At 49.4% G+C, this 15,208-nt stretch overlaps 1 protein-coding gene across 1 annotated transcript in view; it reads left to right on the top strand.

Moving 5' to 3' along the window:
* XKR6 (XK related 6) overlaps positions 1-14,132 on the top strand; it is a 293,984-nt gene extending 279,852 nt beyond the window's left edge. The window contains 1 exon segment of the mRNA XM_021073068.1: positions 13,168-14,132. Coding sequence (XP_020928727.1) covers positions 13,168-14,132 — 965 coding nt within the window.

The following is a 15,208-nucleotide window of genomic DNA, read 5'->3' as shown; positions in this document are numbered from 1 at the left end:
ATTTGGTCTTCAGTGCGGATGCATTTGCTGGAACTTTCCACTGATGGCAGATAGCTTTCTTCACCATGTGCTCCAGGCCCACGGGGACCCAGACACCATCAAGGCTTGTGCCACACCAGCTGAGTGGCTGACATTTGTTCTACAATCTCTAAAGTTTGCCGGATCATCCAGCTGGCCGTGAAGATGATATTTTGATAGCTCTGACAGCATCTTAGAAAGAAGAGGCAACTGGAGCAGAGGGCTGGACTTAGCTTTCCTCCTGCTGGCTCCTTTAAATACCAGTATTTGACCTTGAAGCTCCTTGAGAGTAGAGCTACTCCCTGCCACCATGTTCCCAGAGTGACTGTCACCTCCCAGTGGGGCTGCTCAGATGTGGCTTGTGGGCCAGGTATCAGACCGTAGAGGTACTGTTCTCGTGGCCTCTCCCAAGGTTACCGATTTGTGCCCCTAGGGCCTCTTTCAGGATATTAACGCTCCTCAGGAAGAACTCTGGAAAGGCTGACTCTCCAGCTGCTAGACAGGTGCAGGTTCACAGTTTGTTTTGTAGCTTGAGAAAATTGAGGAAACATGGAGTTCCCGTCGTGGCGCAGTGGTTAACGAATCCGACTAGGAACCATGAGGTTGCGGGTTCGGTCCCTGCCCTTGCTCAGTGGGTTCACGATCCGGCGTTGCCGTGAGCTGTGGTGTAGGTTGCAGACGCGGCTCGGATCCCGCGTTGCTGTGGCTCTGGCGTAGGCCGGTGGCTACAGCTCCGATTCAACCCCTAGCCTGGGAACCTCCATATGCCGCAGGAGCGGCCCAAGAAATAGCAACAACAACAACAACAACAACAACAAAAGACAAAAAGACCAAAAAAATAAAAAAATAAAAAAAATAAAATAAATAAAAACTTAAAAAAAAAAAAAAAAAGAAAATTGAGGAAACAGACATACCCTATCATAGGGTCTCTCAGCCTCAGCACGAGAATATCTGGGGCCAAATCATCGTCTGTTGGGTTGGGGAACCGTCCTGTGCACTGCAGAATATTTAGCAGCATCCCTGGTCCTTACCCACTACATGCCATTGGTGCCCATACCCCGAGCTGTGACAACCAAGAATGTCTGCCAGCTGTCCCCGGGGGGCAGGACAATGGGGAGACCTTTGCCCTGCTGTTAAATGGGTGAGTGTGGGTGTGGTCTGCTGAATGTGCCCCCACCAGATGTCCACTTCCTGCTCCCCAGAACCTATACATGTCACTTTATATGCAAAAGGGACTTTGCAGATTAGTTTAAGGGTTTTGAGATAGGAGATTATTCTGGATTATCCAGTCGTACCTGATATAATCATAAGGGTCCTTAGAAGAAGATGACAAAGGAGTGGACGGACAGAAGACAGTGAGACAGTGTAAGAGAGTTGAATAGGCTGTGCTGCTTTGAAGGTGGGGAAAGGGGCCCTGAGCCCAGAGGTGCAGGGAATGCAGCTCTGGACGCTGAACAAGGGGACAGGTGAGGGAACAACTTCTCTTCTGGAGCCTCCAGAGTGAGCCCACACCTCTGACACCCTGGATTCGGACCAGTGAAGCCCATTTCAGATTTTGACCTCAGAACTCTAAGATAATACATTTGTGCTGTTTTAAGCCCCTAAGTTTGTGGCAGCAGTGGGCTACTAATACAGCAGGTAAAGAAGATCTTTTACTCAGCTGTTGAAGTTAGCTGTGTACGAGATGTGGTCAGGACAGCGGTAGCACGCTCATCTGGGTTTTCCATTTGTGGCATCACTTGGAAAAGCATATCTGTGCGAGCGACACATTTGGTGGCAACTTTGTCCCAGGCCTGGGAGTTACAGGAGTGGATAAGACAATTTTTCTACCCTCAGGAGTAAATGTTAGTTCTGTCTTCAGGGAAGTCACAGTAAAGGGAGAAAGACGGAGAGTCCCCAGAAAGTATGACTATAAAGAGTGGCCATCAGAGCGAATGCACAGGGTGAGGTGGAGAGCACAGAGGTGTAGCAGTGCATCCTGAGGGAGTCAGAAGAGGCCCCAGGAGGAGAGGGTGCTGACCTCAGCCCTGGAGGATGAGCATCTGGCCAGCAAAGAAGGGAAAGGGTAGAGGGACGGCATGAGCAAGGGCCAAGAAGCTCGAAACAACATGGTGCATGTGTGGGGATCTGTACCTCCACTCACACCCACTCTTTCGTGGGCATCATACTTTGCCAAGGGCCAGCTGCTGAGCTAAACTCTTGTATAGCTGCTTGTTTTCTAATCCTTATGGTCAACTGATGAAGGGCATTCAATTACCACTGCCTTTTACCCAGGTGAGGAAATAGGCATGCTGCCCAGCATCCCATGATAGCAGGACGGCAGATGCTAGTCTGCTTCCAGAACACACGCTCAAACCCACTGTGCTCTTCTGCCTCTACAAGTGGGTTCACATCACTGGATCCTGCCCACGGGCCTGGGAGCAGGCCCCAGACTCAGAGGCCCTGGGCACCGTGAATGGGAGCTCGGATTCTAGCCTGCAAGAGAAGGGGACTCCTGCAGGCTTTTAGCCTTGTGACCCCAAGGCTCTGGTCACTTTGGAGCTGGATGAGCTGGGTTTGAAGCTCCCTCTTCAAGAGTGTGATAATCTTGTCATTATTTTCTTTTAATTGGAGTATAATTGATTTACAGTGTATTCATTTCTGCTGCACAGCAAAGTTATTTAGTTTTAGATGTATATAACTAAATATATATACATTCTTTTTAAAAATATTCTTTTCCATTATGGTTTATCATAGGATATTGAGTATAGTTCCCTGTGCTGTAGAGTACTTGTAACTGGATTAAAATACAGGTTTTATTATTATTTAGGTATCTCAGGACCAACAGATCAGGAGATGACTGCCATTGAAAAGATAGCTTGCGAGTTCTCTTGTGGTGTATAGGCTCAGGTCTCTGCAGTGGCACAGGTTTGATCCCTGGCCCGGGAACTTCCACATGCTGTGGGTGTTGCCAGAAAATGAAAGGAAAGGAAAGATAGTTTATTCCTCACATACCCCAAGAGGAGGGGGCATGCAACACCATGAGGGGGCCATCTGGGAAAGCAGCAAGGTCCATCAGGAGTCAGAGGGGGTGAGGGGAAAATATGGGCAAGAGCCTTTATTGTGGTTTCTCAGGGAAGGGACAGGTGGGGCAGGGAAAGCAGGTTTAGGGTTGGCTAGTCTGGATAATTTCAGCAGGCTCTGAGGCAAAGAGCTGTCCCTAGTGGTCTGGCACCTGGCCGTGGGGTAAGTAGAACAGGAGGATAGTGGCCCAGAGGGTCAGAACCCATGGTGGAGGTATGATGGGTTTTGGGCTGGTTGGTTTGCATATGCAGAGCACATGTGCTTTGCTACTTTTAGAATTTGCTAAATCTGGGAGCTGTTGTCCTTCTGGGATCAGCAAGGCCCCAAATGGCAAACCATCAAAATAAAGGAGCATGTTTAGTGCAGTAACTAGACAAATCCTTTTACCTCTCTGAGCCTTGGTTTCCTTTCCTGGAAAATGGGGCATCAATAGATATCTCATGGGATGATCGTCTGATTAAATGAAATAACTTACACAAAGTATTCAGCATAATGCCTGATGTGTGGAAGACATTCAGTGAATGTTATTCCTTTTCATCTGTCCCCTACCCTCAAGGTTTTCTTCTAAAGGACACAGGCATAAATGGAGGTTCCCAGGGGGCATTCCTCTTGCCTGCCTTTGGGGTTAATGGTGGCGGGGGCGCCTTCAGGGGTAATGGGGGAAGGGTGAGACAGCTGGTGGGTCATGGGCTCCTTTCCCTGTGGGCCCCTTTGAGAATCAGAAGACAGTTTTTGGAGTTCCCGTCGTGGCGCAGTGGTTAACGAATCCGACTAGGAACCATGAGGTTGCGGGTTTGGTCCCTGCCCTTGCTCAGTGGGTTAACGATCCGGCGTTGCCCTGAGCTGTGGTGTAGGTTGCAGACGCGGCTCGGATCCCGCGTTGCTGTGGCTCTGGCGTAGGCCGGTGGCTACAGCTCCGATTCAACCCCTAGCCTGGAAACCTCCATATGCCGCGGAAGCGGCCCAAGAAATAGCAACAACAACAACAAAAAAAAGAGACAAAAGACAAAAGACAAAAAAAAAAAAAAAAAGAAAAAGAAGACAGTTTTGTGCTCTCTCATGAGAAAAATGCCCACACGGTTTTACACATAGTTTCAGAAGGACCAGACCAAATCACTGCTCTGCCCTTGGGGGCTTGGCATGCACCAGGATACGTGTGAATTTAGGAAAAAAGAGAATAGTAAGGGAGTTCCCTTTGTGGCACAGTGGAAATAAATCCTACTAGAATCCATGAGGATATGGGTTTGATCCCTGGGCTCACTCAGTGGGTTAAGGATCTGGCGTTGCCATGAGCTCTGGTGTAGGTCGCAGACACAGCTTGGATCCCAAGTTGCTGTGGCTGTGGTGTAGCTCTGATTCGACCCCTAGCCTAGGAACTTCCATATGCTATAGGTGCCACCCTAAAAAGTGGGGGGGGGGGAACAACAAAAAACAGAGAGAGAGAACAATAAGAGATAAGCTATAGGGAGGTGGTGGGCAGTGCCAATGTGGTAAATGAAGCTTGGAAGGTGGGAGGTGGTATTGGGGGTTGAAGTTTCCAGGGTGCTGCCCAGGGGTGGCCTGGCCAAGCAGCTGAGCTCTGGTAAAGGCCTCAGTAAGGTGACCCTTGGGTACCTGGGGAAGGTCCTTTCAGGCAGAGGACAGAGCAAGCGCATGTTCCATGAGGTGGAGCTGTGCCTGGAGCATGTGGGACCGAGGGAGTGAGAGGGGCTGGTGTGGTGATGTCAGAGAGGGCGAGGGACTGCCTCGTGTAGGGCCCAGAGTGAAAGCCAGCACTGTTGGAAGAGCTTAGGTGTGTGCCCGTTGGTGGAGGGAAGTACTGCAGGAGGTGAGTGGGGACCTGCCGGGTTACATTGGTAATGCCAGAGTAGTGTCACACGGGCCCTGCAGGCCTCATAAGGACCACGGCATCAACCCATAATGAAGCAGTGTGTCAGTCCAGGGAGGCTGATGATGCTGTGGTTTAGGGGCCTGAACCACTTCCATGTCTTAAAACAACTTGGATTCATTTCTTGCTGTCACATGTCTCTCATGGGTCATTGGTGGGACAGTGTCTTCCAGGAGAGTGCCCTTCATTCCTGCTCATGTTTCACTGGCCAGGGCAAGCTACAGGCACAGCGGGGTTCAACAAGGCGGGAATGTATGTCCTCCCTGGGAAAAATCCAAAGCCATCCAAAGATCCAGGGACCATTGACATGCTGCCATGCCTGGGAGGCCACATGGGGGGATGTCCCTGAGCTTAGTCACTTTGGCTATATTGTGAGCGGACTGTTGGGACAAAGGCGGATGCAGGGAATCCAGCTAGGAGGCCATCCCAACAATGTGAGCAAGAGAGATACAGAGGGCTGTTGCCACCTCTGTACTTACGGGTTAGTTCCGGCCGAGTCCTCCAGGGTGGTCCTCAGCTTCACAGGACACAAGTTTGTCATCAGAGCTCACAGAGATGATTGGATGGCTGACGCTCAATCACCAAATTGATAAGGAATTTATGGAGACATCAGAATGTGAGTTCACTCATCTGTGAATGGGGATGGGCAGACAGCCTTCCCAGTGATTAAAAAAGCATCTGGGTTTTGGAGTCAGGCAGCCTGTGTTCAAATCCCAGTTCTGTGATTTCATAACTACTTGATACAGAAAAGTTGCTTCCTCATCTTAAAACCAGCCCGCTGCCTCAGATATGTTTGTATGGAAGAATGATGGGGTTCATGGATATCACAGCATAGAGTCTGGGCCAAGGTCCAATAGAGGGGAGGCATGATTGTTATTGAAAACTTGTTAGAGGGGAGCAGATGACAAGATAAGCCTGAATTCAGAGCCAATGAAGAGATACAGCACATAAACCATGGTAAGACATGGCCCTGTAACAGAGACTACTGCTATAATGGCCAGATTTGAATTATGTCCCCTTTGGACGCTGTCCCATATCTTAAAGAGCTTTGTCTTCAGCCAGGGTACAGTATAATTTCTCAGATGTCAGCTCTCCTGAAGCTTCCCATCCTCCCTTCCTATGTTTATTCCTGGCCACTTTGATCGGCCTTGAGTTTTTTCAGATCGCCTCGGCCGCACACATGTATGTCCTGAGGGCTGCAGCCACAGATGATGGGCCATCTTCTATGCTGACCGTTCCTAAAGGTCAGCCTGGAAATGTCAGGGGTGTTTAAGGGGACCCCATGTGATACCTTTGGGTGGGGATCACATTCTCTCCAAATATAGAAATGGGGCTAAAATTAGTATGTCAGTGCTTGAAAGACTACGGCTCAAAGAAAACTGTTAGACTTTGAATTATTTACTATGGCTGTATTTTCACTGTAAGTTTAAAAAGGAGATGGAGTTCTTTGTTGCTGTCACATCAGACTTACAGAATATAATTTGACTGATCACCAGGCAGTGCACCTGCTTTGGCTAGAAGCAGAGAGTAGGAATGTGGAGGGGCTTTTATCTAATTTGCAACAACACTCACCACTCTTTCCAAGGAGAGTTCATCCCGCCAAGTGGTGTGCTGGAAAATGCTTAACAACCAGTTCTCCGCAGGGCTGGGGGGAACCCTAATTTGTAGCTTTTGCCAATTTCTGTGGTGTAAATATTCCCACCACCCCACTTCCAGGCCTCCCACGTGACATCAGCCAGCCCACGGATCGTGAGTGAGGAGTGAGCTAATCCCAGGGGTCAGTGTTCACCCTCTTGCTTTCTCCTGTGTCACTTTGGCCAAGTTACTGATCATCTCTGAGCCTATCTCACCAATGGCCTCCAGGAGGCTGGTTTCCTTCCCCGAGTTGCCTGGATAGAAAAGTACCTTCATACTATCACTCCCTTGCTGTGTCTCCCGGGTGGAGGTTAGGGCAGGAGACAGCAATGCTCAGAGCTGTGCCTGCAGCTGCCTCATCTTCTTCTGCGAACATTTCCAACAACAGACTGGACTTTCAAAAAGGTAGGAAGATGGGGGAAGTTTGATGGGTGGACAGGGAAGAAGTGCCCGTCTCATGGGAACTCAGTCGGGGGAAATGCACAGGGGGAATTAGAAGAGCAGGCGGTGGAGTCTCCCAAACTTTAGCTTTAGTGGTGGGAAGGGAGGGGGCAAGGGCTGAAAGAGGCAGATGTTGACCTTGACGTGCAGATAAACAGTAGCTAGTTGAGCCTTGAGAAATCTCCAGGGGACCGGCCTATGGGGGTCAATGCCATATGAATTAGGTAAGTAGACAGTGTCAGAGCACGATGGTGGCCACCTCCACATCTCTTAAATTCAGGTTTGGTCTCCTCATCTGTAAAATGGGGATAACAGCCCAGCAGGAAAGGGATGTTGTAACTAGGGGAGAGCTAACAGTCAAGGATGAAGACAGAGTGGATTCAGATGACGGATGTCACAGAGTCGGTAGAGACATATGGGCCCAGCCCCATGAAGGCCACACTTAGGAATCAGCTGTCAGCCTTAGTGAGACATGTGGGTTGGGACTGGGGGGTCAGGAGTAAAGGGAGGTGGGGAGAGTTAGGGGGGCAAGGAGTTTACTCTTGAGAAGTTTGGAGGAGATGAGACAAAGAGAGGTGGGCTCTCACTGGCCAAGGGCGCAGGGTCTAGGAAGCTGCTCTTGGTAAGCTGGGAAGCACTTGACCTTGACTGTGGTGACATGCTGATGAGAAGGAGCCAGGAGAGATGGAGCTGGGAGTCTGCATGCTGACTTCTTGCCCCTGCCCCATGCTGCTCAGCATCCCATCCAATCCCTCTCCCTCGAGTGTTTTCCAACATGTGCTAAAGCAGTGGGACCAAGCCCTCTGTGGCAGAAGGGTAGACAGCTGGTGACAGACCTGGCCGTGCACATCCCACTCTAGGAAACAGAAGCTGGCAGTGGACCCCACCCGCCCTGGCTCACAGTGCCATGGCCAGTCCACATGCTTCTGCAGCTTCTCCAAGACTCCTTGAACCCACCTGCGGCATTGTCCCAGCCAGACACTCTTGTATTCTGGTTTCTCCTTCAAGGCCTCTTTCTGGTGATGGGATGGGGCTCCCACATGCTGGCCCCAGTGCCACTCTGCCCTGATCCATCCCCAGTCACCTCCCTGTTTCTTCTTGCCAGATGTCAGCCTCCCTACCTCATCCTGAGGACTGAGACCCCCTTTCCTCCTGGTTCCTCCACTTCACACTCCCTACCCCTCTCTGATTTTAGGGTCCCACCCTCCCCCAGGTACCCTGTCTCTCTGCTTCTCCCATAATGGGACATCCACACTAATTCTTTGCTTTGTTCTCCAACTGACAGTAGCCCTTGGATATTGCCCTAACACCACTAAATTGGTGGTGATGGTGATTCCCTGATGATGGCCCCTCCTTGGTCAAGGGGATCCACCTGCAGGCTATAGCCCCTCATACTCTGTTACATTGTCTTAAGGTGTGGCCATTCTATTTCTAGAAACCTTAGGCACCCAACCCGGTGATGAGAGCTCAGGGGATGGCCCCCAAGCAGCTCTGGCTTAGTGACTTCCCAGCTGGACGGGCTGGACTTGGGTCACCCACTGGTCCAGCTGCAAGCCCCACCTCCTGGTCTGCACCACCAGGAAGAGTGAGCCATCCGTGAAGGTCACTGCATGGAACTTGTCACAGCCAAACGTGGGGTGTTTAACAATTTCCAGTCTGATCTTTGAAATGCAGAAAGTGATGAAGCAGTAAGTGGGAGGAACCGTAAATGCACCCAGGCCCGTCCGATAGTTTCACTGAGGGCCACCAGGCTGCTTCCACAGCCAGTGGCCGTGGGCTTGAGTCTTGGCCAGGATCATGCATTGACTTCTGGGTTGACCTCCGGCCAAACAGAAATCTTCCAAGTGAGCGGCTGCAGAGGGAAAGCCCTGCATGTCTTCCCTCTGTAATGAAATGTGCTGCAGACCTTTGAAGATTAATCACTTAACAGAGAGAAAGTGATCTCAGTTAATGCTGCTGGAGTCACTTCCTTCTTTGTGGCTTGAATGTTACTTTCCTGAGGAAGGAGGTGGAGAATTCAGATTTGGTTTTCAGCTACACAGTCAGGGGCCTCTCTCAGGTACCCATGGTACTCTACTTCCTGTCCATGCCTGGCAAAAGATTCAGATCCCAGAGGGCCTATATTTTCTTTTCTCTCTCTTTGCCCAGCCACTTCTAAGGCCACAGCTAGAGGGGCCATTGGTGCAGTGGTTAGTTTCAAGGTCACAGAGTCAGATTCTGAGTTTGAATCCTGATTCTACTTCTTGATGGAAAAAGGATTTTTGAAAATCAGCTTGTTTCTTTATCCAAAAAGGGGGGGGAGAAGGATTAGAACACTGTATTAGTTTGCTAGGTGGCTAAAACAACAGACTTTTATTATCTTATAGTTCTGAATGCTGGAAGTCCAAGATGAAGGTATGAGCAGGGTTGGTTTCTTCTGAGGCCTCTCTCCTGGGCTTGTAGATAGCCATCTCCTCCCTGTGTCCTCACATGGTCTTCTGCATGTGTTTGTGTCTTCATTTCCTCTTCTTATAAGGACACCAGTCATATTGGATTGGGGCCCACCCTAGTGACCTCACTTTACCTTAATGACCTTTTTAAAGGTCCTGTCTCCAAATGCGGTCATATCCTAAGGTCCTGGGGTAGAGCCTCAACATATGAATTGGGGTTGGGGGGGAGGCAGAGACACAATTCAGCCCATAGTAAGCACCTGCATCACAAGGTTCGTCTAAGGAAGATAATGGGCGTAGTACTCAAGGATCAGGGTGCATGTGTTCTCTGGGACAGCCTCTGCTTCTGTTGGATGAGTGGGCTGAAGTGGATGGTCTGTGATGCTCCTGAGGAAATAGTTTGGGGATCCACAGCTTCACCAAGTTGGGAACAGATGGAGCCTAGAGGTAAGACAGGGAGCTGGACATCACCGGGCCCACAAGCCTCAGCCAAGTGCTAATTCTCAGTTCTCCTTGCGACCGTCTCCTGAACTCTCCTTGTAATTTAGCAGTGACAACTTGTGACAGTTGAGGAACACTGGTGCCACATCCTAGAGAGAACTTCCAGAAGCACTGACCATGCACCAAGGCAGTGCTCAGGTTGGCTCAAAGGAAATTAGTTTCTGCAACATCCTGAAACCACAGGAATGGATCTGGAAGTGGCTGGCATAGGTGACCCGGAAGACAACTGATGATGAAGAATTGAATTTGGCTTCACCACGTGCAGTCAGTGGACATTCGAATTCCCCTTTGCTCATATTTGGTGCTGACAGGGCTAATGTCACAGCACACAGAACAGTGAGGTCAACATGGTGACAGCTGAGAATCTGTCCTGCTTCTGTACCCCAAGTTTGTTCAAGAGCACACTCAGAGTTAGACTGGATTAGACCACACTTCGGCAGAAGCTAAGCTGCTTTTTCTTACTTCATGAGCTTGGCACTTAAGCTTTTCTGTGAGCTGGGGAAGTAATACATTTTGCTTTCTTAGAAGGAACCAAAAAATCAAGCCTCCTTCCCACTCAGCATCCATAGAACTGCCCTCTGATTACTAAGAATTGGTAGCACCTCTAAGATGTATCACCTTCAACATCAAGAAACACCAGGAAAGGGGTGATGTTGCAGAGACACTTTGAGGATGCTCCAGTATTGGAAAGCCTGGCACAGATGATTGCACATTCCCTGCCCTCCAGAAGCTATTGCCTAAATCACGTGACACCTAAGGGGACCCATTCCCCTCCCTGCCCCACAAACACAGGAGGCCCTGAAAGGTTAGCATAACCACTGTGACATGGTTGCAGAGCCCGCATGGCCTCAGCAGAGGCTGGTGGCAATGCCCTGTGCATATGAAGGAAAAGCAGGACACACATATGTATTGTGTTCAGAACTTGCCAGAAAAGTGAGAGGAAAATTGTCCAGCATTTTCAGGACTGGTTTCCATGGGGAAAATGAGATTGTTTCTCCCCAGATTGTTTCCTATCTTGGTTGTTATTATCACAAAAACAGCACATTCTCGTTGCAACAGTTAACCATCCAGGGCTTTTCTGCTTCTGCCAACGCATTGGTTTTTGTTAGCACACAGTAAGGTTCTGTTAGCCTCGAACCAGCACCTCTCCTTGAAATGCTGGAAGGGGAGGGCTGCGTGGGATGGGTGAGGAAGGTCAAATGCAGGGGTGTGAAGTGACAGAGGACTTTGAGCCTTCACTGAGGTTTGGAGAGGGGTAGAAGGGTAAGCAGGGGCCAGGGAAAGACAAACAGAAAGCTGGAGCCCTGGGGCAGTTTAATTAGCCTCTTGATGAAAGGGGTTCCTGGATCTGCCCTTTGCGCTGAAGAGAGAAAGTGACCAGGTGACTTTGCTGTCATCCTGGAAACACCATAGGGGAACCAGTCATGCTGTGGGGTGAGGGTGGGGAACTGGACTAGGACGTGGTTGCCAGTGGGGCAGTGTTCAGGACTGCAGCTGTGTTTAGCTGCATTGAGTTCGGAACTTCTGGGAGAGGGAAAGCAAAAGAGGAGCTAGACGAATGGGGTGGAGAGAAGACCCAGAGGAGCAGAGGGGCCATGGAGAGTCTTGCTCTAGAGGAGAATATATGACGACTCGTGATTGCTCGCTCATGGGCAGATTTGGAGAGACCGTAGTCACTATTTATGTGTTTAGTTTGATTTAGTTACCTATATCAAATAGGCAGTGTTGGCGTTCCCACTGTGGCTCAGCAGGGTATGAAACTGATGAGTATCCCTAAGGGTGCGGGTTCGATCCCTGGCCTCACTCAGTGGGTTAAGGATTCATCATTTCTTTGAGCTGAGGTGGATGCGGCGTGGATTTCATGTTGCTGTGGCTGTGGCGTAGGCTGGTAGCTGCAGCTCTGATTTAACCCCTAGCCTGGGAAGTTCCATATGCTGCAGGTACGGCCCTGAAAAGAAAAAAATAAAAAGGCAGTGTCATGAATACAATTACTGTACAGTGATTCAGGTGCCATCTGGGATCAGACACATTCACTTGAGGAGAAATGTAGGAAATGACGTGCAGAGGCCTTGGAAACTTCACCAAGCTAGGGAGGGAAAAAGGCCTCCCCCAAAGCATGAGTTACACTGCCTCCTCCATTGCAGGATGGAAGCAGAGGACAGGGCCTCATCAGGTGAGGCCTCAGGGAATGGAGCAATGGCAGCAAGGATCGTGGGGAGGCCAAGAGAGAACAAGAAAGGCAGCCAGAGAAGCAGACAGGCTTTCCCAGGCTCCTTGACTGGGGTGACCCGAGAGAGTGGATGGAGACATGCTAAATGGAAGAAGATCGCCTTAAGGTCTCCTTGGGGCAGTGAGTGAGCTGATGAGAAGAGTGACTCCAATGCCTTCTCGAAGGAGAACAGTTGTGCAGCTGGGGCGGTGAGCAAGCTCTCAATCTTCACAACTGATGATCCCTTCTAAAGACGCCTCTGTAAGCACAGCCTGCTCGTGACAGGGACACCAACCCCAGCCTCAAACTTGTGTGCAACAGGGATCCCTGTGAGCTTATACTTTCTTAAAATAGAACACATGTGGGAGTTCCTGTCATGGCACAGCAGAAACGAATCCGACTAGGAACCATGAGGTTGCAGGTTTGATCCCTGGCCTCGCTCAGTGGGTTAAGAATCCGGTGTTGCCATGAGCCGTGGTGTAGGTCGCAGACACGGTTCGGATCCTGCGTTGCTGTGGCTCTGGCGTAGGCTGGCAGCTGCAGTTCCCATTTGACCCCTATCCTGGGAACCTCCATGTGCCGCGGATGCAGCCCTAAAAGGACAAAAGACAAACAAACAAACAAACAAAAAAAACAAACAGAAAAAAAAAAAAAAACATGTGGTCCCACCCAGAACAGAGGAGGTGAGCCACCATGGTGGTCCTGGCTCCCCACTGCCTTGGCTGGACATGTCAGCCTCAGCCTCCTTCTTGAGCCCTGGATCTCCAGAAGTTCAGGACTGGGTCGTTGACACTAACCAGATTCCATAAGCTGTCAGCTTGGGAGCAGCCATGACCTCCAAGTTTGGGTCCTGATTTTGTGTTTCTTTCTCTCTCCTTGCTTTAGATGGTGGTGTGTGCGGGCATCTCCTCTGATGGCAGCCCCACTGTACCTGGTGGTGATGTCCACGGTTTTGACTGTGTGGGTTTGTGTCTTTCCGGCAGGTGTCTCCTCTGTGACTTCCCTGATGTCCCTGGCTTGGGTGCTAGCCTCCTATCACAAGCTGCTGCGGGACTCCAGGGACGACAAGAAGAGTATGAGCTACAGAGGGGCCCTCATCCACCTCTTCTGGCGCCTCTTCACCATCTCATCCAGAGTTATCTCTTTTGCCCTCTTTGCTTCCATCTTCCAGCTCTACTTCGGGATCTTCGTGGTGGTTCACTGGTGCGCCATGGCCTTCTGGATCATCCATGGCGGAACAGACTTCTGCATGTCCAAGTGGGAGGAGATCCTCTTCAACATGGTGGTAGGGATTGTGTACATTTTCTGCTGGTTTAACGTCAAGGAAGGGCGGACTCGATATCGAATGTTTGCATATTATACGATAGTCTTGACCGAGAATGCTGCCTTGACGTTCCTTTGGTATTTTTACAGAAACCCGGAGACCACTGACTCCTTTGCGGTGCCAGCACTGTGTTGTGTCTTTATTAGCTTTGTGGCTGGGATCTCAATGATGCTCTTATACTATGGTGTGCTGCATCCCATGGGGCCACGAGCTAAGATCCTTGCCAGCTCCTGTTGTGCCGAGCTGCTCTGGGGCATCCCTTTGCCCCCCGATGTTGAGCCCATGGCGCCTCAGACCCCTGGGTACCGGGGGACCCAGGTCACGCCTACCAGAGCCGTAACGGAACAACAGGAGGATCTCACGGCTGACACTTGCTTGCCCGTTTTCCAAGTGAGACCCATGGGGCCCGCAACCCCGTTGGGGCGTCCTTACCTCCCAGAAGGGCCCCTCATTAAGATTGACATGCCAAGAAAGAGATACCCAGCTTGGGATGCTCATTTTGTAGACAGGAGGTTGAGAAGGACTATTAACATTCTGCAGTATGTCACCCCCACCGCGGTAGGCATTCGGTATCGAGATGGACCGCTCCTTTATGAGTTGCTACAGTATGAATCTTCACTCTAAGAGCATCTTGACCCAAGTTGAGAAGGGGACCTTAAGTTTGGTTTGTGGTAAATGCCGCTTGCAAGAAATATAACCCTCCCTTCTCCCAATACACAGAACCACAACCACCACCACCACCACCACCACCACCACCACTACCACTACCACCAATGCTTCAAAAAAAGAGAAAATAATAAGTCACAACCCCTTCAAATAAGCTTTCTTTCCAGTCGCTGTATGTATACAAAGATATTCTCTATGTTTTGTAAGTAAAAACAAAAAGAAAACCTTCCTTTTGTTTTTTACACATAAGTAACAGTATTGAAAAAAATCCCACACTATGGTTCATAGGGTGGAGAAGGCGGAGTTGTCTCCACTCCAAAAGAAAAACAAAGTTTTATACCTTACACCAAGTGTAGATCATTTACGGGATTGGTGCTGATTGAAAGAACAAAACAAAACAAAACAAACACAAACAAACAAACAAAACCTTCAACTGCCTTATGCCCTTAGGTGCTGAGTTTCATTAAGTACTGTCACGTTTTCTCATGCAAAACTCTCCGGTGATTTTTGCACCGGGAGAGGGAAAATTAACAATCAAATGAAATAAATCTAGAAACAAAACAGAAACCAACCAACCAATAAAACACAAAGCAATCATTCTTCCTATCTGATTATTTGTATTGAAGAAAACAAATTGACCAAAAGCAAAAGCATAGAAAACCCTCCCTCTTTTCGGTTTCTCTCCCCTTTCTCCTGTCCCTGTCCCCAACTTATCAGCCCCTTCCAGGAGCCAAAGGGCCATTTGAAACTCAAATGGCTGGGAAAGCTCCTTGAAGGCTAACTATGTGCCATTTTAGCGTTCACCTAGTAAGAATCACATTTTTTTCCTGTCAAAAAGCAAAACAGAACAAAACAAAAAGCCACCCCAATAATTCGATAAAAATAAAATATTCTAAAGTAAACTTAAGGAGATTTCCATATATGTAATCAAAGAGAATCAGTAATAATAAAACTCAGCATAGTAGCAAAAAGAATGACATCAATTTAAAGGCACAATACTTAATCAGTGACTGGCAAAAATGATTTGTTCTGTC

Source organism: Sus scrofa, chromosome 14 (genome assembly GCF_000003025.6).
Source record: "Sus scrofa isolate TJ Tabasco breed Duroc chromosome 14, Sscrofa11.1, whole genome shotgun sequence".
Lineage (NCBI taxonomy): Eukaryota > Metazoa > Chordata > Mammalia > Artiodactyla > Suidae > Sus > Sus scrofa.
Note: the sequence above shows the minus strand (reverse complement) of the source record. Positions and strands in the feature narration are given on the sequence as shown.